Source organism: Callospermophilus lateralis, chromosome 8, assembly GCF_048772815.1.
Source record: "Callospermophilus lateralis isolate mCalLat2 chromosome 8, mCalLat2.hap1, whole genome shotgun sequence".
NCBI classification, from domain to species: domain Eukaryota; kingdom Metazoa; phylum Chordata; class Mammalia; order Rodentia; family Sciuridae; genus Callospermophilus; species Callospermophilus lateralis.
The window spans coordinates 4,915,639-4,936,846 of NC_135312.1; the positions used below are offsets into that span (position 1 = coordinate 4,915,639).

Sequence of the window (21,208 nt, forward strand, 5' to 3'; positions counted from 1 at the left end):
CCCACCTGCCTTCAGTTACCACTCGATTAAGTGCTGATTGGTTTAAGACTCTCGTAACCCATCATTTCTCCTTTGAGCCTTCTTTCATTGTCTCACACATGAGCTTTTGGAGGACACCTCACCTCCAATAACACTCCTTAGCTCCCTGAGTTCTGGGACGGGTCTGTGTGAGGGCGGCTTGGGTTCTTCCCATGAGCAGTTCAGACCTGCTTTTCTCCTGCAGATGACGGGGAGTCTGCTGGGGTCGTGGTATGTCCGTGCACTTAAGCCAGGCAGGGCTGCAGTCGACTTGAAAGCACCTGGGGGTCGGCACAGTGGGGCCATCTTATGGCCCCTCGACCTTCTGTTCCCACCGCTGACCTGCCTGTCCCCATCTCCACAGAGTGGTCATTCAGCTCTGGATCCCAGGTCCTGGCCACATGTGAAAGGCTTGCTGAACCAGCGACTCTACAGGTGAGGGAGGGGGGAGTGTTTGCTTCTCTGCCTGGTGGGAACCTTCCCATGGAGTGGCAACGCTGGGAAGTCACACTTAGAAACTGGAAAGCAAGGGGCCTCGTTGTGCAGATGAGGAAACAGAGGCAGGAGATAAAGTCACTTGCTGAGGAACTGGAAGAAGCAGGATCTGAAAGGGACGCAGCCCTTGCCCTGTCTGTTGTTGGACGTGCTCAGGGAGTCCTGGAGTGAGTCATCGGGAGGGCAGTCATTAGGAGAATGTGCTGTTTGCTTCATATGTACAAAGCACTTTCCTGAAAAGGAGCTCTTGGGTGCTGGGAGGCAGCTGGGGCAGGCATTAATGTCCCTGTCCCCAACCCATAATCTAGAGGAGTCCCTGGTTTGCCAGGTGTCACACAGTTAAAAGTTTTTCCAGCATGTTGCTTGGAGCCCAGGTCCCCCCAAGAATGGACGACTTCAAGGACATACCCAGTCTTGGGAGGAGCTTGGGGAGGGAGCTTCTGTTCAGGGTCCCAGGTGAAGGGACCTGGCCAGGAGAGTGCGGCCTACCTGCAAGTGTGTATGAATGCTTGCTTGTGAGGACGTGGTGGCAGCTACTGTCACACAACCCAGGTCTGGCTCACCTCATGGGAAACCCCATGCCACAGACAGGATGTCCGGTGGCCCAGGGCTGGAGAGGTGGGCACTCTGCTGTCAGAGGGGCTTCTCATCTCCAGGAAGCCGAGGGACAGATGTGAGATCAACAAGAGCGGGAGCTAGGTGGGCTGATAAAGGGGAGGAGGGCCGTGCCTTTTCTGGAGCTGGGCAGCAGTCGTCCAGGGACCCAGGGCCACCTCCTTTCCCTCTAGTATTTCTGCTTGCGGCGACTGGCAGTTGTCCTTGTCCTCGAACGGGGAGAGGGAGCCTGGGGAAATCTGTGCAGGTCAAGGTAACCCTGGATCATGGCTCCAGACAATGTCTCTCCAGTGACCATATGCCCCATGCAGAACTGAGCAGAATCTGTCCCCAAGGTTCAGGACACCACGGAGACGAACACAACCTGAAGACAGAGGCGCCAACCAACTTCCTCTTGTTCCGGTCACCCTGTTGGACGTCTGCAGGCCCAAGTGAAGAGTCTCTCTTTGGGTGACAGTGGCCTCAGGTCCCTGAAGAATAACCCATGGCCTCCTCTACAGCCAGCTAATGGGAGATAATGGGTTGTCCAGCTGTGTGACCTCTCAGATTAGCAACTTTTAAGTCAGCTAAAAGCAAGTGACGCTGGAGGAGGTGTTGGGGCTTTTCCTGGAAACACTGGCATGTCCCAGCACAGTGCCAGGCACCGGGGCTGGGAACTGAGCTGATCAGGGACCTGCTCTTCAAAAAAACATGGGGCGGCAGATGCACACGCCAGCGTGAGCATTTGTGTGGCCAGGCTGCTGCAGCCGAGGATGGCCGGGGGCAGTGCAGGCCCAAGGGTCACAGAGAGGCTCTGCAGAGATGCAAAATCAGCCTCTTTAAAATGCCCAGTGGACCACTGTCATCCCTGGCTGAGAGCACATCTGGTCCCTGCGCTCCTGGTGCTCCCTCCTGTCTCTCCGCCTCTGCGCTGTGAGTAGAGCGACCCCTGGTGGCAGCCGCCACACCCGTCTTTTCACAGTTTGGGAATGGCAGGGAGCTGCTTGCACCTGGGCAGGAGGCGTCGGCCACTCACTGGAGCAGCAGGCAAGGGCTCCAAGAGGCAGCGCCGGCAGTGGGAGACAGACAGCGAAGCCACCCTGTGTAAACCACATGAAAGGAGGTAATGGACAGTGAGCTCACGAGAATTGTTACTGTTTTAAAAATAAATGCAAATAAGCAAAACCTTGAGACTCCATTTTCTTCTATGCATTTGCCAAATGTTAAAGGCACCTGCTGCTGCACAGGGCCTGAGCCACTGCGGGCACAGATGGGCAGAGCCTCTTGGGAAGGCTGTCAATCAAGGAGCACTCCACACCTGTGCCAGAGGCTCACGCTCCCAACTCACAAGCCTGTCTGCAAAGGGAGTGCAGAGGGCGTGAGGAGCCACTGTGGCGATGTCCTTCCCCACGCTGTTTATAGGTGACAAAAATTGGGGACAGCCTAGACGGAGCTGCTGGGTAATGCCAGGCAGGTCGGACAGCAGAGTCTTAGGGAAGCCACCCAGGACCACACCCTGGAACTCGGGGAGAAACGATCCTTCTGGGACTTTTGATGAAAAATGCAGAAAACCAAAAATTATATTTTGAATAAATAGAATTTTAAGCTGTCTGTGCATAGGGAATGTCTCCACCTAGCGTCTGGAAGGGTGCCTTCCAACACATGAATGTTTGTGTCCAGATATCTTTGTGTTCCTTGGTTTCTTCTTTTTGCTTATCTTTCAAAAAAATTTCATATTAAGGATAAAATGAGATAAAGTTACAGGCAAGTGTTTCCTCTGTGTTGAAAGTGGGAAGGCTGACAGGCTGAGCAGTGCAGTGCAGGAGAGGAAAGTCCAGGGGCAAGCTCTGCTTTCTCTACCCCTGACTTGCTGTGTGATCTTAGACAAGTTGCTCTCCCTCTCTGTGTGTTGACTTCATCATTTATGAAACGAAGGGGGTAAGCTAGACAGTGGATAACTTCATTATGCACTCTTCTGACCCTCTGGATGGTCCCCCAAGGGAGGGATATGTGTGCATTTATCCCTGCTGTGTCCCCAGCTCTAAAACATGGCCTGCCTGGTAGCTGGTGATCAGTGAGCATTTGTTGGATTGAACTGAAGCCACCTGGTATTGTAGCACAATCCAAGCAGGATTGGCCATGAGCACAATAGTCCCCATGTCCACCTTCTGGACCTGTGATCTCTGACTCCCTCCTTCCCTTCAGCCCCTCTCCTCCTCCTCCTCACGTGGAGTCTGTCTCTTCCTTTCTCCACCCCGTCCCTTCTCTCTCTCCTGCTTCTCATCCACTTTCTTTCCTGCATTCTCTCTCCTTAATGATGGCCTTAAGGTTTGCATAAGAGCATTTAACTCAAGTGGGAGCCCAGTGGATAGAGACAGTGGGGGACGGGCTGGGACTGGGACTCAGCAGTGGAGCGCGAGGCCCTGGGCTCCATCCTCAGCGTAAAGATAAATAAAGGTATTGTGTCCACCTACAACTAAAAATTAAATATTAAAAAAATGAGACAGGCGGTGAGGGGACAGTTGCAGGCCCACCCGTTGGTACACAGGCTGGTGCCCCCGGTCTGGCTCCCGGTACTGGTTTCCACAGTTGGGATGGAGATTCCAGTTGGTTCTGCTGAGAGTCCTTGGGACATGCCACGACGTGGCCAGGGTCAAGGTCCCTGGGTTTTTAGCAGACAAGGGCCTGAGCATCCTGTGACCCAGAAGAATAAGCGTCACAGGCTGGAGCGAGGGAGAGGCCATGAGGAGGATCATGGGGGCTTCAGTTTGGGGAGGGAAGGGAGGCTAGAGGAAGCCTCATTGAGGGTCTGGCTGGAAGTTTAGGAGAGGCTGAGCCCCTTCCCACCGAGTCCCTTATTTACTGCTGTTTCATGTGACATGGGAGACCCGTCACAAAGCCAGTTTGCAGAGGAGGGGCAGGATTCAGAGTGGCAGGCCTGCCAGGGCCCCTGGGTCCCACTCGGCCCCAGCCCTGACCTCTGACCCTCAGCCTCTGCTGGAGCACAGGTGGGCTGGCGCGGGGTGGTCTGGAGGCCACAAAGGGGCTTCTCGCAGTGCAGGCTGGAGACCCAGTGTCCTGGTCAGTCTCAGGCTCAGAAGCCGGGTGGGGCGGGAAGGCAGGACTGTTTGCCCGGCAGGCCGGCCATGCCAGCAGAGCCGCAGACCAGGGGAGACTGAGGACCCACCGGGCAGACCAGGAGGCTGCTCTGAGAAGGGCCAGGGTGCAGAGGTCAGGGGACCCACAGGACACGGGTGACCAGGACAGCTGTGACAGCCCTGGGGACCTCCGGCGCTCTCCGGCAGCACAGGGCGGATTCTGTAGGCTTGCAGGGCAGGGGGCGCCCAGCGGGTCTCCCTGGTGGCTGTGAGAAACGAGGGAAGCCGGAGGACAGCGAGAGGACTTGCAGGGGCCCTCTCAGGCAGGTGCTCCCATCTGGGGACAGGTGGGGAGGGGACAGGGCATTTGATCCCTTCTGTTTCCCCCTGGCTTTGAGCAGCACCTGGTGCCTGTCAGAACCTACCCACTGCGGACTTGACGGTGCACTAGCGGGTCCCGGCTGCCCGCCTTCCTGGGTGTTCTGCCTGCACCTGCCGCGTGCGGGCTGAGGGAGGGTCCAGACCAGTGTCCCTGGGTGGTCCCGGGACCTGCTTGGCCTCCTAACTTGACAGTTGAAGAGCAGGATCGTGCAGAACCTCTGGGCCTCCCTCAGTGGGACATGGCCAGAACTGCAGAGGAAGGAGGGCTGGGACACTTGGGTCCCTTCATGGAGCCCAGAGGCATCTTGCCTGGACAGACAGACTCCTCTGAGGACAGAATGCCACCCCTGTTATCTATGGAAAGGAGCCCAGGTGCCAACTGGAGCAGCGGGGCCTGGTGGGCCTGGCGGCCGGGTCTGCAGAGGGGAGCAGGGCACCCTCCCGCCAGGGCACCTGCTATCCCTGAATCCTTTGCCTTCCTCCAGGGTGGCCTGGGCCGTGCTCAGGATGACTCGCCATGCCAGCCCAGGGAGGGGGCGCTGGGTCCCTGCAGCCAAGGCCGGCTCGACGGTGCCCAGGGACGTCAGGCCTCCGCAGGTTTGTGGGTGCTGTGGTGCGTGGAGGGGGGGCGCCTGAACAACCCCAGCACAGGGTCAGCCCCTCGGTGTGCAGATGTAGGGGTGGGTGGCCTCCCCATCTACTGACAGGAGCTGAGGCTCAGAGAGGCAGTGCCACTTGCTCAGTGCCACACAGCCGGGGAAGGTGGGACCAGAGTCTGCAGTGCCTGTGAGGCATCTTTGACTTTGCCAGTCAAAGATGGGCAGTTAGTCTCATGCCCTCAACCCTGGAAGGGTGGCAGCCAGGGGCCCTGTCACGTCAGTAGGGTGGCTGCAGGGCCTTGTCTTCACATAAGCCCTGTGGTGTCCAGGAGCTGCTGCCTGTCCCCACAGGTGGCAGGTCGGGTGTGAGGAGAGAGGCTCACACCTGGCTGGGCTGGCAGCTGCAACCTTGGAACCCTGTCCCTAATCTGTCCCTCAAGAGAGCCGTGTATCTTATGACAGGCCCAGGGGTGACTTCCAGGTTCCCTGCCACTAGGCCGGGTTTACGATTCAATCAGAGCCCCTCAGGGCCAAGTGCAGCTCAGGGGGCATCGCCTGCTCCCTCCATGGTGGGGTGCCACCCCCTTGGCCCAGGACACAGAGCTGCCAAGTGAAACCAGGTCCCAGCTGTTCCGCCTGTGTTTGTCCCTCTGTCCTCGTGACGGCCGTGCAGGGCTGGGCAGGCCGTAGCTATGGCCTGCTTGACAGACGAGGATGCCAGGGTTGGAAGCTGGGGCTCCGCCCAGGGGGTGAGTGCTGCATCTGTGGCCCTGGGTGGGGGTGTGTGGCCCGGTTTCCTCTGCTCAGCTGCTGCTGGTCATCTGGCCTCTCTGAGCCTCAGCCCCCTCCCTTGACAGAGGGGGTGGGATCACCAGGCCACCCCAGGAGCCATCACGTGCTCCAGCCCTGGGGAGGAGCTCTGTCTTCCCCTGGCAGCGGGTGTGTGGTGGGTGGGGACAAGCAGGGGAAGCTGCTAGGGGTCTTCCCAACCCGGGCCGTGTTGCTCCCAGGCCAGCCCTTGGAGGGACCCCACACCTGCATCTGCGCTGGAGCTGGGCCAGGCCCCGAGAGCGCGGGCGAGCTGTCAGAGGGCCGCACAGGGTCGGCCCATGAACAGGTGAGGCTTGGCGTGTGCCCCGCAGGGTGGCCACCTGTGGCAGCTGAGGGGGTGAGGAAGCTCTGCATGTGGAGGAACGTTCTGGAGACGTTGAGAGGGAGACCCGAGGGGATGGACTGCCTTGTCCTGGGACCTGGCTGGGGAATGGGAGGAAGGGGAGCCCCATGTGGACCTGGGCCCGTGGCCACACAGAGAGTTGTACCTCATGGAACCCCGTCCCCCCAGCACCTGGGAAACAGCCGAGGAGGCTGACTCCCAGGGCCGCCAGCCCCAGTGCCCAGCCAGAGCTCCAATCTCCCCTGCCACAGCCCCCCCGACCCAGCCCTTGAGGTCAGGACCCACCGGCCCTGAGGCCGTGGCCAGTCACTGCCCATCTCAGTCAGGCCATCTCTGACGCCCTGGCTGGAGTCCCCTATCTGATCCCCCCCTTCCCTGTGGCCTGGGCAACATCATTACCTTAGAGAAGCCTCGGGCGAAGACATTCATCCAGGTCCTGGGCAGAAGAGGACTGCTCTCCCTGCGGCGGCCAGCTCAAGGGCCCTGGTGTCCTTCTGGCCAGAGAAGAGCCAGAAGCGTGTGTGGCGGGGGAGGTGGCACCGAGACCATCAGGTGAGGTCAGCTCCACGCTGATGGCTCTTTCCATCCACAGCCTCCTCTGGCGGAGCCCAGCCTGGATGGACAGACTCTTCTCCTGGTGTGTGGTTCTTCCCCAGCGCAGCACATGGACGGGTCACTCATCGCCCTGGACCTGGCCTGGGTTTCAGAGGGTCTTAGAGCCGCCCAAGCCCAGGAGCCCTTTCTCCAGGTGCAGACATCCACGCTTCCGCTCCAGGGGCTGGCTGGGACCCCTGGGCTCCTGCTGCCACTGCTGTCCCAGAAAGCTCCCCCAGAGGAGCTCCAAGAAGTGCTGGACACAAGGTCCACCCCTGCCCCCAGTGCTGCGGCACATCCCAGCTGGTGTTGTCACCAGACAAGGAGTCCCGACGCCTCCCCCCGCCAGGGGTCTCCATGCACTTCAGATCACCCATGTCCCATGGAAGGGTCCAGCTGCAGAAAAGACACTTGGAACGGGGGAGGAGGGACCCCGGCAGGGGGAGCTGGGCACGGGGAGGCGAGGACCTTGGGCAGGATCGAGGGAGAGCTTGGTGGTCAGGAGAGCTGTGAGGACCCGAGTGTGGGGAGTGGGGTCTGCTCTCCAGGGGGTGTGGGGGACGAGAGTGTGACTTTGGAGACACAGGCCACTGCCTACTGCCCTTGGCTCTGGCAGGAGTGTCCAGCGCCTCCTTTGCAGGGGGAGGACTCCACAGAGGAGCCTGAACCCCTGAGCAGGAGGCAGAAGGTGGGAGGCTGTGGCCGGGGCCTCCTGGGAGGACTGTCACCAGAGGAAGAGGCTCACGGGACTAGCGCTTCACGGCCAGCTGGTGGTCAGCTCCCTGCAGGGAGGAGCAGAGCCCTTGAGAGGCGGGTTCCAGGCAAGCAGGACAGCCGACCGGGGAGTGGAAGTGCTCTGCGTTCCCCAGAGGGAAGCCCTGGGGCTGGGGGACAAGAAGAGGAGGAGGAGAAGGGGCTCTGTCGAGAAGCCTCCAGTCTGGGGAATGGGCCTGTGCCCCGGGAGCTGGACTTCAGGCAGTGCCAGGGCAAGGAGACACTTCCCTCGGTGGCAGGGTGTGGCTTGCCGCAGTCTCCCAGACAGGCTGTTCCAGGTGAAGACACTGGTCCCCCTCGGGCTCTGAGCAAAGGACAGGATAGATATTCTCTCCAAATAGATGCACTTGAGCGGGACGTGGAGGCCTGTTTCCAGCAACTGAACACCCTGAAACTTGGCAGCCGGGGTCACCAGCGGGAGACGGCCCTCCTGGTGGGAGAGAACTGGAGCTTTGCTCAAAGGAGGCAGAGCAGAGGTGAGGGGAGTGGAGAGGCCACCAGCCTCGAACAGACTGTGGCCCAGGACACCAGCAGAGCTGTTGCAGGGACATCCCCTGATCAGGAGGAAGCCAGTCTGGACCCTGCAGAGCTCCACGGGAACGCACTCTCCACACCCTGGCACACCCTCGAGAGGGCCAGGGCCACGTTCCATCAGCTTCTTTCCTCACTGAAGAACGAGAGGAGCCAGGTCTTATGTGACAGGGCTGCACCTCGGGAAGACCAAGAGGGATGCTGTCCTAAAGCTTGCCATCTGGAGGCAGAGGGCCCGCGACGCGCAGCCCGGGTGTGCCGCCTCCAGCAGGCCAACCGGGCGCTGGAGGGAGACCTGGCCCAGCTCAGGAGGGAGCTGGGCCAGTACACGCAGGCCATTTCCGACCTGGAAGAGTGCAATGCGCAGAGTTACGGCAAGATCTCGGAGCTCGAGGAGGAAAACGACAAACTGAAAAGGGATCTGGGCCGACTCCGGAGGGCCATGTCCCAGAGTGCCAGGGAATCCCGCGGCCCCGGGGAGCACGTCACCCTGGAAAACAGGGAGCTCAAGGCACTGATTTCGCAGCTTGGGGTCAGCTATAAAGAGCTGGTAAGGGGTGTGGGGCTGGGGGTGGAGGGCATGGTCCGGGCCTCCCAGGGGGAGAACCAGCGCCTTCTACGCAGGGTCCGAGCCCTGGAGCAGGAAGTGGCCTTGCAGACCAGTGGGGACAGGGCACGCTCGTTGGGAGGCCGTCAGCAACCCCAGGAAAGCACCAAGGCGGCGGTGGACAAGGTGTGCACCGTGGACAGAGGGGTGCAGGTGACTCCGCTCTCGGGGCAGCAGGTCACAAGCCCCTGCGGGCCACCCTTGGAGGAGGCAGTGGGCGTCCCTGGAGGGCAGACAGGCCCTGCCGCGGACCTGCAGGACCCCCGATGTGGCGCTGGTTCTACCGCCCCATCACTGGTCTGGAGAAATGCTGACGTCCCCCGAGTCCTGCGAGGAAGGTGCGGAGCAGGAGGAGGAGCAGCACGTTTGGAGGGAGAGGAGAAAAGGCCATGGTGTTCCCACCAAGGGCACGCTCTGAGGACCTCGCGCAGCGGCCCCCAGGTAAGTGGACCTGCTGGCCTCCCTGGTGCTGGCTGGCTCCAGGGCCCCCTGCAGACCCAGGTATTCCTCCAGCATCCCTGAGGGGAGGTGCCATCACCAGCCCCGTCCAACAGGTGACTAAACACAGGCACAGAGAAGTGAAGGGTCTTGCCCAAGGTCACACAGCGGTTGAGGGTGGAGCTGGGACTCCCCCAGGAGGCTGGCTCCAGATCTCCGTGTGTCCTGTGGTAAGACTTCAGCCTGCCCTCCATGGGCCCGAGGAGCTCCCCCACAGGACGCGCAGGAAGGACCCCCCATGCCTGTGGGACCCTCAGTGCTGAGCCCGTGTCCACTCGGCCTTCTCCCTCAGTCTCTCCCCTCCACCCTCGGGCGTCCTTCCTTCCTCTCCCGTCTCCTTCTCCCTCCTGCCCCTCCCCTCTCCCCCCACCTACCATTTATCCCATTTCAGAAAACCAACTTCGGGTTTCACTGATTTTCTTTATGGTTTGCTTGTGTTACTTCGCTGGCTTCTCTTACATCTTCCTTTTCTTTGTTTAATTTGCTCTTCTTTTTCTTGCTTCTTGTGTAGAAAGCTCAGATCATTGAATTTTCAACTCGTTTTTTTTTTTTTGTAATCGATGCATTTAAAGACCTGATTTTTTCTAAGCATCCCACTGATTTTTTTTAAATATTTATTTTTTAGGTGTAGTTGGACACAGTGCCTTTATTTTATTTATTTATTTTTATGTGGTGCTGAGGATCGAACCCAGGGCCTCGCATGTGCTAGGCAAGTGCTCTACCGCTGAGCCACAAGCCCAGCCCCCAGCCCACTGATTTTAACACCGTGTCTGTTCAGTTCAATGTTCTGTATCTTCTAATATCTATTGTGATCTCCTTGACCCAGGGTTTATTCAGAAACATGTGACTTAATTTCCAGGTTTCTGGAGGAGTTATTGGCTTTTTTTTTTTAGAATTTTTTTTTTAATATTTATTTTTTAGTTCTCGGCAGACACAACATCTTTGTTTGTACGTGATGCTGAGGATTGAACCCAGGCTGCACGCATGCCAGGCGAGCGCGCTACCGCTTGAGCCACATCCCCAGCCCAATTGGCTTTATTTTTGTTACTGAGTTCTAGTTTTACTTCATGGTTATCAGAAAGCATGTACTATATTACTTTACTTTTTTTGAAACATTTAACTTTTTTTATGGACAGGGTATGGTCTATTTTGCTGAATATCCCACATGCCCTCATAAGCAATGAATACCCTGCAACTGGCGAGTACTAGTTAGTGGTATTAACTAGGCTGGGATGACTGCATCTTCTCATCTTCACTAGTGTGTGGTCTGTTCTCTTTGTCACTTACCAAGATGCATTTCAAGTTCTCCAAGTTCGAGTGTGTGTGTGTGTGTATTCCTTCCTTCAGTTATGTTGTTTTTCACCGCCATATTGTGATGTTTAAAATCTATTTGCTATTTTTTCTATTTGTCTCATCTACTCTGTTTCCTTTTATTCTTTCTTTCAGGACTTTGCTTTTGGTATCAGTCTCTTTTTAAATTATTATTGGTTATTCCCTTTCCTCTCAGTAGCTTGTGGTATCATGCTTTCTAGTTCATACTTTTTAGTGATCACCCGAGAAATTCCAAATGTATCTGTTGATTACCTAAATATTTCTTAAATTCGTATTTTCGCCACATCTCGGATTATGCAGAACCTTTATTTGGGACCCACTCCCGTGTGTGGCACACCTGTCCCCTTGCAGCTGTTAGTGGTCGCGGATTGGGTTGCCCTCCTGTCTTTCCGGCTGTGCTGTTTCTCACTCTTCCTCACCCGGGTCTGGTTTCCTTCTGCCTTAAGAGCGTGCTGAGGGCTTCCTGGTGATTGACTCTTCATAATTCTTTTTATGAAGGTAATTTTTTTCAACACCCAATTTAAAACGTGGGGTTGTAGGCAGCCTGCATTCTCCCTTCCTTTGTAACCTTAAAGGTCTCGTTCCACTGTCTCCTGCCTCCCGAGTTCCTGTCCAGGGATCTGTTACAGTGACCATTTTCACCCTGAAAGACGTGTGTTGCTTCCTTTCTGGCTACTTTTCACATTTCTTTTTTGTCTGTGGGTTTGTTTTGTGGGCAGCTTGACTGGACGTGTCTGGGTGAGCGGGTATTTGTGTTGATCCTGGGTTTTTCTGAGATTTTTGAAGTTGAATATTCATGTCTTTTATCAGACTTAAAAAATTCTTGGTTGTTATTTCTTCAAATATTTTATTCTGCTTTATTTTTCTCTTTCCTCCTAGATATCTAGGGTTTTGGTCTGAATCCCACATCTTTTGAAAACAATTTTTTTTTCCCTCTTTGTGCTTTAGGTTGCATTTCTATTGACTCGTCCTCTAGTTTGCCAATCCTACATTCTGTTGTATCAGTTTTTGTTAATCTACCCAATGAGGTCCTAATTTTAGTGATTGTATTTCACAGGCCTAGAGAATCCATTTTATTCTTTTTTTTTTTTTTTTTAAGATTCTGGTTGTCTATTGACACACTCCATGTTTTTATTCATTTTGTCTACCTTTTCATATGATAAGTGAGATCATAGTTATTTTTCAGGTCTTTCTTATGTGCTAACTCCAGTATCTAAACCATCTCTTTGCCTGCTTCTATTGGTGGTTTTACTTCTTGGTGAACTTTGTCTGCTTCTTTACCTGTCTAGTAATTGAAAGAACTTTTTTGCTTGACTTTGGGGGGTTGTGGAGATTGCTGATGACCATCATCCTCTAAGAGGGCGAAGGGGTTCTCTTCTGGCTGGCCACTGGACATTTGACAGGTTGTCGACTGATCAGCAGGTCTCTTGCAGCCCCAGGGCTTGCTGTGACTCCCAGGGTGTGGCCTCTCAGTGGCTTCAGCTCAGTGTGCAGAGCCTTCACTGAAGCTGTTCACCTTGCTTTGGCCAGAGTGCTGCCATCATCTTGTGGCATGTGACCTCGGAGCTCTCTTGGGCAGCAGGCCTCCCAGCGGCTGTCCCCTGCAAGGTTCTCAGTCTTGAAACCACACAGGCTGTGATTCAGCCGAGGCCCTGAGAGACATTTCTAGGACGGTGTCTGGGTTTCTTCTCTGCTGTCCCACAATCCCTAGCTGTCTCAGCATCCCTGAGCTCAGTCCTTGTCCCCGACCCAGAAATACTAACACTCTCATCAGGGTGTTCTTTTCCTTAATAAATGTTTGAAAACATATCAGAGAGAGACCTAGGGAACTTGGAGGGAACTTGCTCTATTGTATTCCTTTTTCTGGAGAGCTGTGGTCCTGCTCGGCCGCCCTCCAATGTAGGCGCAGAACTATTTTTATGTGTTCTCCCCGATCCCATAGTTTTCCGATACCAGCTGTTCTGACCTGGGGCAGACTGGGATCTAAGGAGGCGACTGTGGAGCCACAGCTTCTAAGGTTGGGAAGAAACAGTGGATGCCAGACACTGGCCAGGCTCTGCGGCAGTGGGGAGCCAGGCTTGCTGAACAGGAGGGGCCTGGTGCGACTGGGCCACCGTGGACCAGGAGAGGCTGGGAGGAGACAAGGTTGGAGAAACTGTCCCAAGAAGGATCCCAGGAGGCTGCTAGGCTCCCGCTGACCATTCTAAATACAGTGGGATTTTGAGCAGGAAAACAACAGGACCCAAGGCATGAAAAGTGACTGCTGCGAGGAGAGGGGACAGTGGGCTGTGGGGAAGCAGTGGACAGAAGGAGTCTGGGCTCTGTAGACAAGAGGCGTAGCAGCTGAGAACCTAGGTCAGTAACTAAGAGTAGAATCCGTGGGACTGGGGTTGGACAGAGGAAGAGGGGAAGAAAGTCCCCCTTTCTGTCACCCTTAGTCTCAAGCCTGGCCATGCCACTCTTGGGCCCAAAACCCCCCTGAGGCTACTGTCACACTAGGTACGAAAGCCAGCCGCTCACATGAGCAATGCCCTGCCCCTAGGCTCTAGAAGCTTCAGCTCCGCCCACCGCACTCCCAGGGGCCACTGGCCTGGATTCTCTGCATCCCTTACCTGCCCTCTCTGCACCCCAGCTTCCTCCTAGCAACTGCTGCCCACCCTTAGGACTCGTTTTGGGGGGCAGCCCCTGGCCTGGGCTAGGGGAGGAGGGTGTTGGAGCTGACTCGTGCTCACCTCTCTCTCTCTGTGTTCACTGCGATGTCTGGGTGGCTTGCAGCCAGTCCCATGGGAGCTTTGACACCATGGGAATGGGGCACAGGCATTGCCCTACCATGGACCTTGGTGCTCAGCCTCCTGCAGGCTTCTGAAGCCTCCGGTCGCCCTTTACCACACTGTGTTAATTGCTTGTGTCTGTATCAGTCTTTCCACCTGCCAGAGTTCCTTGAGGGAAACATGTCACCACTGTCCCCAAGGCAAGTTCAGTGCACAGTCAGAGCGTAGCTCCCATGTCTGCCCTATAGAGCAAGCTGGGTGACATGCAGCCAGGCCCTGACCCTCATTCTCTTGAGAGGTTGCTGTGCACACTTTCCTAGGACCTGTGGGGACAAAGCCCTTGTCCAAGTCACTGCCAGAGGGGGGGAGGCAACAGTGAGACACCAACTTCCCAAAAGGCCAAGTTGTTTTGAAGTCTTGGAGCTGAATTGGATGGAAGCATTCGGAGCACCCATCTGTTCTTGACAGGGCCCAGCCTGTGAATCTCAGGCCCACGCAGCGTGAATTTCTGTTAATTAAAAAACAACATCACATTCTGCTCCTGTGGTCCCAGTTCACACGGAGAGGCCCGTCAGCCATGGACCCAGGGTGGACTGCCTGCTGGCCCTTCACCCCTCTCCTCTCTCGTTGCCCAACAGATTAGCTTGGGATCCCCTCCCACCCGCTCCCACTGGGTCAGGAATGGTGGAAGATGGAGCTTCGTGGGCCTTAAGCCTCCCACGCGACTGCTCTAGGTCCAGGTGGACTGCTCCGGGCCAGGGAAGGGAGTTTCTTGCTGCTGGCTGCTGCTAGCCATGCTGCTCCTTCCTGAGCCACCCTGGTGTGCCCTGAGCTTACTGATGCCCCACCCTTCGACCTGGAAGCTCCCCTCCTATGATCCTAGGGAAGAATCCAGAGGCCTGTTCAATGTTAGAATGACCCCAGCACCCAGCGTGGCCACAGAAGGCCACCCACGTCCTGACAACAGCATTTTCAGCAGCATTTGGCCACAGGGGAAATCTCGTGGCCCAGAGTTAAGGGAGAAAAGTCGAGGACACGTGTTGCTTATTAGCTCTCATGAAGGAAAATCTGTGGGTGCGTGTGAACACATTTAAACTCGAGTCTGTACATGGGTGTGAGTTATTCTAATAATCGGGACTTAGAATCCAGGACTATATGGGGGGGTGTCCCTTGTTTAGCCCACTTCCTACAGGGCCGTGTCCTCCCACAGGTCCTTTGCAGCCAGGGGAAAGCATGGCCCTCTTGCTCCATCCAAGAAGGGTGAGCGGCAGTTTTGTAATGGCCTAAGGCCGCGCTCATGGGAAGTCAGCATTTTCTGTTTTATATAAAGACATGAAGCTTTAACGGATTCAGTGTCTGATGATTTGACTTGGACGTGAAATTTCATCCATGGGACTCTCTTTGAGGATAGCGGCCAGGGACCACTATTAAAGCAGACTGTGGCTCAACAAACTGCACGTTGCATGTTTTTGAGAATAATGTTCTCGGTTGTTGTTCTGGGGTTCCCTGGACCCTCCTGACACTCCTTAGGACCCCAGTGTGAGCCTTGCACTCGCCCGTGGACAGGAGGGACAGTGGAAAGGCATGGAGGAGCAGGGCCAGTACCCACCATTCTGCTGGCTGGTGGGATTCGGGGTGATCTTTGTCCCCTTATTTTCTAAGTTTTATTTATTCTTTCTGTGAGGAAAATATAGGTAGACCACATAAAGTGGGGGGAATGGGTACCCAAGAACCTAAGTTCATCCAGATGTGTGCCTCCAGGACGCAGAGGCCGAGACATCCAAAGAGGACCCCAGGCTGTGTGTCCGGCGGCTCCGTCACCAGGTGCAGACCCTGCAGTGCCAGCTCAGAGACCAGGGGTGGGCTCACCGGGAGCTGCAGGAGGAGCTCAAGGGCAAGGTAGGCGGGGCCAACACCTCCTCCGTGGGGAGCACTCTGCTCCCAGGGACTTGGTAATGTCTATTAGATATTTATATATAGGTTGGTGTCAGGAGGGAAAAGAAGGGGACTGTCATTCCTCCAACCAGTAGCCTCTGATAAATAAAATTTTTAAAATGCACACATATATGGTTTTTAAACAGCCTTAAAGTTTACATCAAGAAAGGTTAAGCCCTTGCTCTATGGGAACGGGGTGGGTATATCCTGAAAGGCCTGGAGAGGATTCCTGCGCTGTCGCAGCTGCCAGGATCAGGGGGTGGCCGCATGCAGCCTCCATGGGGTGAAATTGCATTGACCGAGCACATGCTCATGTGAAACCACAGGAGCCCAAGTAAGATCAGGGGTGGCATTGACGCTTGTCCCTCATTGGACCTTACACTGCAGTCTTACAAAATGTTCCTGAGGAGGAAACTGGACAAAACACACAAGGGATCTCTCCATCATGCCTTACAATTGTACGCGATTCTGTGATTATCTCAAATTTTAATTAATATGAATTGATGCATAATAATTGTTTCACAGTCTTTCACATAGAAAATCCTAAGGAGTCCATAAAACACTAGAACTGAAGGACAATTGGATGTGTGATTTGAAAGGCAGTTTCTCCTCATGTACGGCTCATCTTCTTACTTTTTAATTGCAAACGTCCACACACTCATTCCAAAGCAACACACTCATGCCATTTCCTAAACCAAGGTGGGGAGAAGGTCTCATGGAATCCTGCAAATATCATTAAGTGCCTTTTGAATATGAGACAGTCTGCTTGAAGCTGAAATTTTGCATACATTCCAAAAGGTATCCCCAAACAGGCTTATAGAAATATCCATGAAGGCTTGTTTATTAAGCAAAGAAATGGAAGCAGAAAAATTCCCATAAACAAAGAAGTGGTTTGTTTCTGCCTCATGGTGGAAGAATACTCATGTTTGAAAGGGATGAGGTTGGTTTGCAGGTGTTCCTGTGGAACTCGCACCAGGGTTTTCCATCAAACGACAAACACGATGCTGTGTCTTTTGCGTAGTGTAATTCTGTAGGCACACACACACACACACACACACACATGTACATACATGTTCTGATGCACATGGGCATGGGAGGCTGAAGGACTATTAGAGGCCAGAAGAGGTTGGGGACCTCTAATGTGGCTTTTTGAATTTTCACTATTGGAAAGCGCTCAGGCAGAGCCACTGCCTCACATCTTATGGGGCAGGATTTCAGATGGGACTCCACTGGGCACAAGTGGGGGTTACTCGGTGGTCACTCACTGGACACTGGACTAGGCTGGAAAGTCCAAGGTGGCTCCATGCACATGTGCCTGGCACCTCTGCAGGGTGGCTCAGGGGCAGCACACCCAGACCCTCTGCCCTCTGTTTTGGGCCTGTCCGTGTGTCTTACCCTGAAAAGGGTTGAAAGTGGACACTCCTGTCCTCTCAAAGGCCAGGCCAGGTGTCACTTCTGCTGTTCTGGGAGCCGAGCACCACGGGCCAGACCAAATTTGAGAGAGGGTCCTGACTCCCCTCTCCAGGAGCCGCTTCAGAGCAGCTGTGTCCACCGTTAGCCCCGTGCGTGATGAGGAGAGCTGCCATCCACCGAGTGCCCACTGAGGCCAGGTGGACTCTCAGTCTTTCTGTCATTCAATCCACAGTGTCCTCGCTGCAGGCCTCACCATGAGTAGACAGTGACATCCCCCCAGTTGGTGAAAAAACTGAGGCAGAGGGACAGGCAGGGGGTGTCAGTGAGTGTCTGAGTGGTGCCACCAGGCTGGAAGTCTCTGGGCTCTGTGAGGGGCTCGGGACCAGGCGTCCTTCCCCATGGAAGCAGACTCAGAGCTGGCCGCTGAGACCGCAGCCTGGCAGGGTGCCTTCTGCAGGGCCGCAGCCTCCATCCCGCTCAGTGGGGATGGGAAAGGCCCCATTCCTGGCCGAGTCCTCATGCAAGGAAAGGGGGCAAGGAGGCAGGGGTCAAGCCGAGCCCACTGCCCGGGGAGGCCGGGGATGGCCAGCAGCGGGGCACGATGTGACCAAGAGCGCTTCCTTTGCAGCTGGAAGAGCTCCAGAGAAAGCAGCATGAGGCCAACGTGGCTGTGGCCCCGCTGAAGGTGAGGGGACCGTGGCGTCAGCGCCACCTGCCTCCTCCAAACCGCCTTTGTGTTTCCCGTCCCCCGGCACACAGACGCTAGACTGAAGGGGGAAGGAGAGAAAATCCCCATGTCACTTTTGGAGATAGCGTTCCACATATTTCCTCCCACGCCTGAGATCAGCCATCTTCATCAGCCAAGTGACCCACATGCTTGGGTCCTGCCTGGTGGCATGATCCTGAAGGTGCCACGCACTGTGACCTACCCTCCAGGACGTGGCGGTGGAGAGTGCTCCAGGGCCTCGGTTCAAAGTGCCCTGCTGGTGGCTTTGCAGTTCATTCCTGGCCTGGCACTCTGCATGTCTGTCTCTCCCTTCCCCTGCCTCTCTCGATGTCCCACAAGAACTCTGACTTGCATTTTCCTTGGAGTGTCCCCACCCATCCTGACGTGAGCCTCTGGGACAAATTCCCAAGAAGGCTCTGTGGCCTGCGGGCTTCCGTGTTCTCTGCTGGGGGCCTGGAAGCTGGCTAGGGTGACACCTCCGATCTGGGCCTGGATCGGGAAGGGTGGGAGGGCCTGTTCTTCCCTCTGGTGTCTGGGCGGGTGGACAGGGAGGAGCCTGGGCGTCAGCAGAACATGGTGACACCAGGACCCCCACAGCCCTCTGCCCTTTGGACCTTTGTTTCCTCAACTGTTCAATCAGAAATGCAGGCCGCACAGTCCCTGAGTCACGTCCCTCCCCAGAGTCCCCGTCCCATCTGAGCTTCAGCTGTGCATCTGTGAAATAGAAATCTCAGTAATTCCTGCTGAGAATTCGAGGAAAGTAAACTGTCAAGCTCAAAAACACAGGGCTGCCACCCCGCCTCTGGGTTTATCATTTGTCATATGCCACTGATTTAAACGAGGACCCTGGTCCCCTGTGCTTAACAAACAAGCACCCTGTGGAGGCTGTGTCTGCAGGTCTCCTGGTGCCCTGGACAGCCCCGTGGCACAGAGGGGCACATCCAGGTGTGGCAGGGAGCCTGGCCTCAGCAATAGGGCCCAGGTCCGTGCTCTCTACCCTGGACCCATTGGAGGGCAGCAGGGAGCCCTGGGGCCGGGCTGCTGGGTGGAGGAAGCATGCGGGGGACTGCTGTCCTGGGCTGAGGCAGAGCTGGGTGTGGGAAGCAGGGAGCCACCCGTCCAGGTCCCCCAGCCCTGCTGTGCAGCCCTGCGGGAGCTCTGCACCCACATTCCTCTCTTGTCAGGCCAAGCTGGCTTCCCTGGTCCACAAGTGCCTACGGAGGAACCACCTCATCACCCGGCTACTGCGGGAGCTGGGCAGACACGGGCCCGTCGACCTCCTGCTCTCTGAGATGGCCCAGAACATGGTCCACGACGTGGCACTGTCTGAGTATGCTGCTGCCTTCCTGACCCCTGGAGTCCCAGAGGTACATTCCCACAGACAGCCCCGTCCAGCCCTGCCAGCTCCGTCCAGGCCTGCCCAGCCCCGTCCAGCCCCGTCCAGCCTTGCCAGTCCATCCAGCCCTGCTCAGCCCTGTCCAGCCCTGCCTAGCCCCGACCAGCCCTGCCCAGCCCCGTGCAGCCCTGCTCAGCCCCATCCAGCCCTGCTCAGCCCTGTCCAGCCCTGCCTAGCCCCGACCAGCCCTGCCCAGCCCCGTCCAGCCCTGCCAGTCCGATCAGCCTTGCCCAGCACCATCCAGCCCTGCCCAGCCCATCCAGCCCTGCCCAGACCCATCCAGCCCTGCCAGCCCATCCAGCCCTGCCCAGCCCGTCCAGCCCTGCCAGCCCATCCAGCCCTGCCCAGCCCATCCAGCCCTGCCAGCCCATCCAGCCCTGCCCAGCCCCGTCCAGCCTTGCCAGCCCATCCAGCCCTGCCCAGCCCGTCCAGCCCTGCCAGCCCCATCCTCTGTCTCCCTCCAACTCCACCTGGCTGTTCCCCTGGGCCAGTGCCTGGGCTCCGGGATGGTGGGCAGGTGCACCTGGCAGTCCTTTACCCTGAAAGTACCCATGGCCCAGTGCACGGGATGGACCCAAAGAGGGATCATAGCTCAGTCCCAATCATGATGTCATGCCACCCATGTGACTGCTGTACACCGTGACTCTGGGCCTTGGCCCTGCCATCCCCTGCAGGAGACATGGTCCATCAGCAGCCTCCATCTGTCCTTCAAGGACATCCCGTGAGTCCTTGCCCAGACAGTGGCCTTGAATCTTCAGGATCACAATTAGCCACACCCCCCTCTCTGTCCTCCTTGCATGTGACTTGTGTGATGTAGGGGATAGTCCCCAAGTTGCCTGAGGAGTTCCTTGGCACCTCTCGACTGGGACAGAGACATCTGTAGCACTCCGTCTCTCTAGTGCCTGGCACCATGAAGCTGCTGGGGGTTTTTGTTGAGTGATGAGCTAGTGAGACAGATGATGAGGGTCTCCTGTCCTGAGGGTCAACAGAAGAGGAGACTGAGGCCGTCAGTTCAGGAGTCTCACCCCAGGTCACGGGGTGAGGGGCACCAGTTCTCACTGGTCCAGGTCTAGAGGAGGCCCTTTCTGGGCTCTGCCTGGCTCTGAACAGCAGCATCTTGGGTGCCCATGGGTGCTCAGCCAGGTCTTCCCACGCACACACATGCAGCCCCGTTCCTGGGGACAAGCCAGCTATGCCCCCACCAGTCTAGTTCTGCTCCTGATGGTGCGAGGACAAAGCACAGCTCTTGCAGTTCACAGTGGGAGGTGCCCCCTGGCTGCTCTTGCTCCAGCCCTGGCTGCAGGGCTTCCTGGCTGCACCACCCATGCAGAGGCTCCTCCTGGTGCCCCTGGCCCTGCCCCAGCAGGACGGTCTTCTCCATCCTTCCTACCCCACCCCCCGACTCTGAGAGTCCTAGATGCCCCCCAGGCCAAACCACTGCGCAGCCCAGGAGATGGAGACCTGGGGCCCACCAGGCCTGCCTAGGGCCTCGGTGACGTGGTGCAGAGCCAGAGCTTGAATGCAGAGCCCGGACTCCAGGTCTAGTGCTCTTCTCTGCCCCAAAGTTCATGCTCTTCAGAGCTGGCATAGGGATGAGGAAAGAGGGTAGAATCGTGAAGTGCCTGACATAGTCCCTGGCGCTCAGTGGGGCCTAATAACTGTGTCGAGTGAGGCAGGACTGAAGCAAAGTTCCAGGAAGTGTGGAATGCAGCAGGTGTGACCCCGGGGGGCCGCTGACTGTCTGCAGAGCAGGCAGCAAGGGCCCCACTTTCCCTTAGTCTGCAGGCCCAGCAACGACATCCAAAATGTTCACTGGGATCGGCCAGGCTGACTGACGAGGACTGAGCCCAGACACTGAGGCATAAGCCAGAGCATTAACTAATTAGTTAATCATCTAGGAAAATGAACTTTAGCAGAAGTTCAAGTATTTTTTGAATCGTTGTATTTATTTGTGACACGTGCTGGGATTTGTTGCAGGCTGAAGTGTCTTGCAGGCGAGGTGCATGGATGGATAAATATGTCAGCACATTCTTTTCCTCTAGTTATCCAGAAAGTCAAATTCATAACCAGTGTGTTCATTTGTTAGTTGGTAACTGTTTACAGGCAGAAGGCCACTTGGGAGCCTGGAATGAGAACAGGGAGCGTTGCTGCTGTCACTGGCCTGACGCCTCCATTTCCTGTGAGGATGTTGTCCTGGGCTGGACGGGCCTCCCCTCAGCCAGGATCCAGTCCTTTGAGAGGCCACTGTCAATTTCCACAATGCCAGCTGTG

The 21,208-nt window shown here is 56.3% G+C and overlaps 1 protein-coding gene across 1 annotated transcript in view; it reads left to right on the top strand.

The window, feature by feature from the left end:
* Positions 1–21,208, top strand: part of C8H4orf50 (chromosome 8 C4orf50 homolog) — a 45,118-nt gene that overhangs the window by 12,014 nt on the left and 11,896 nt on the right. The window contains exons 4-9 of the mRNA XM_077110200.1: positions 5,072–5,183; positions 6,196–6,302; positions 6,952–9,306; positions 15,228–15,365; positions 17,443–17,499; positions 18,726–18,908. Coding sequence (XP_076966315.1) covers positions 5,072–5,183; positions 6,196–6,302; positions 6,952–9,306; positions 15,228–15,365; positions 17,443–17,499; positions 18,726–18,908 — 2,952 coding nt within the window. The remainder of the gene's footprint in view (positions 1–5,071; positions 5,184–6,195; positions 6,303–6,951; positions 9,307–15,227; positions 15,366–17,442; positions 17,500–18,725; positions 18,909–21,208) is intronic.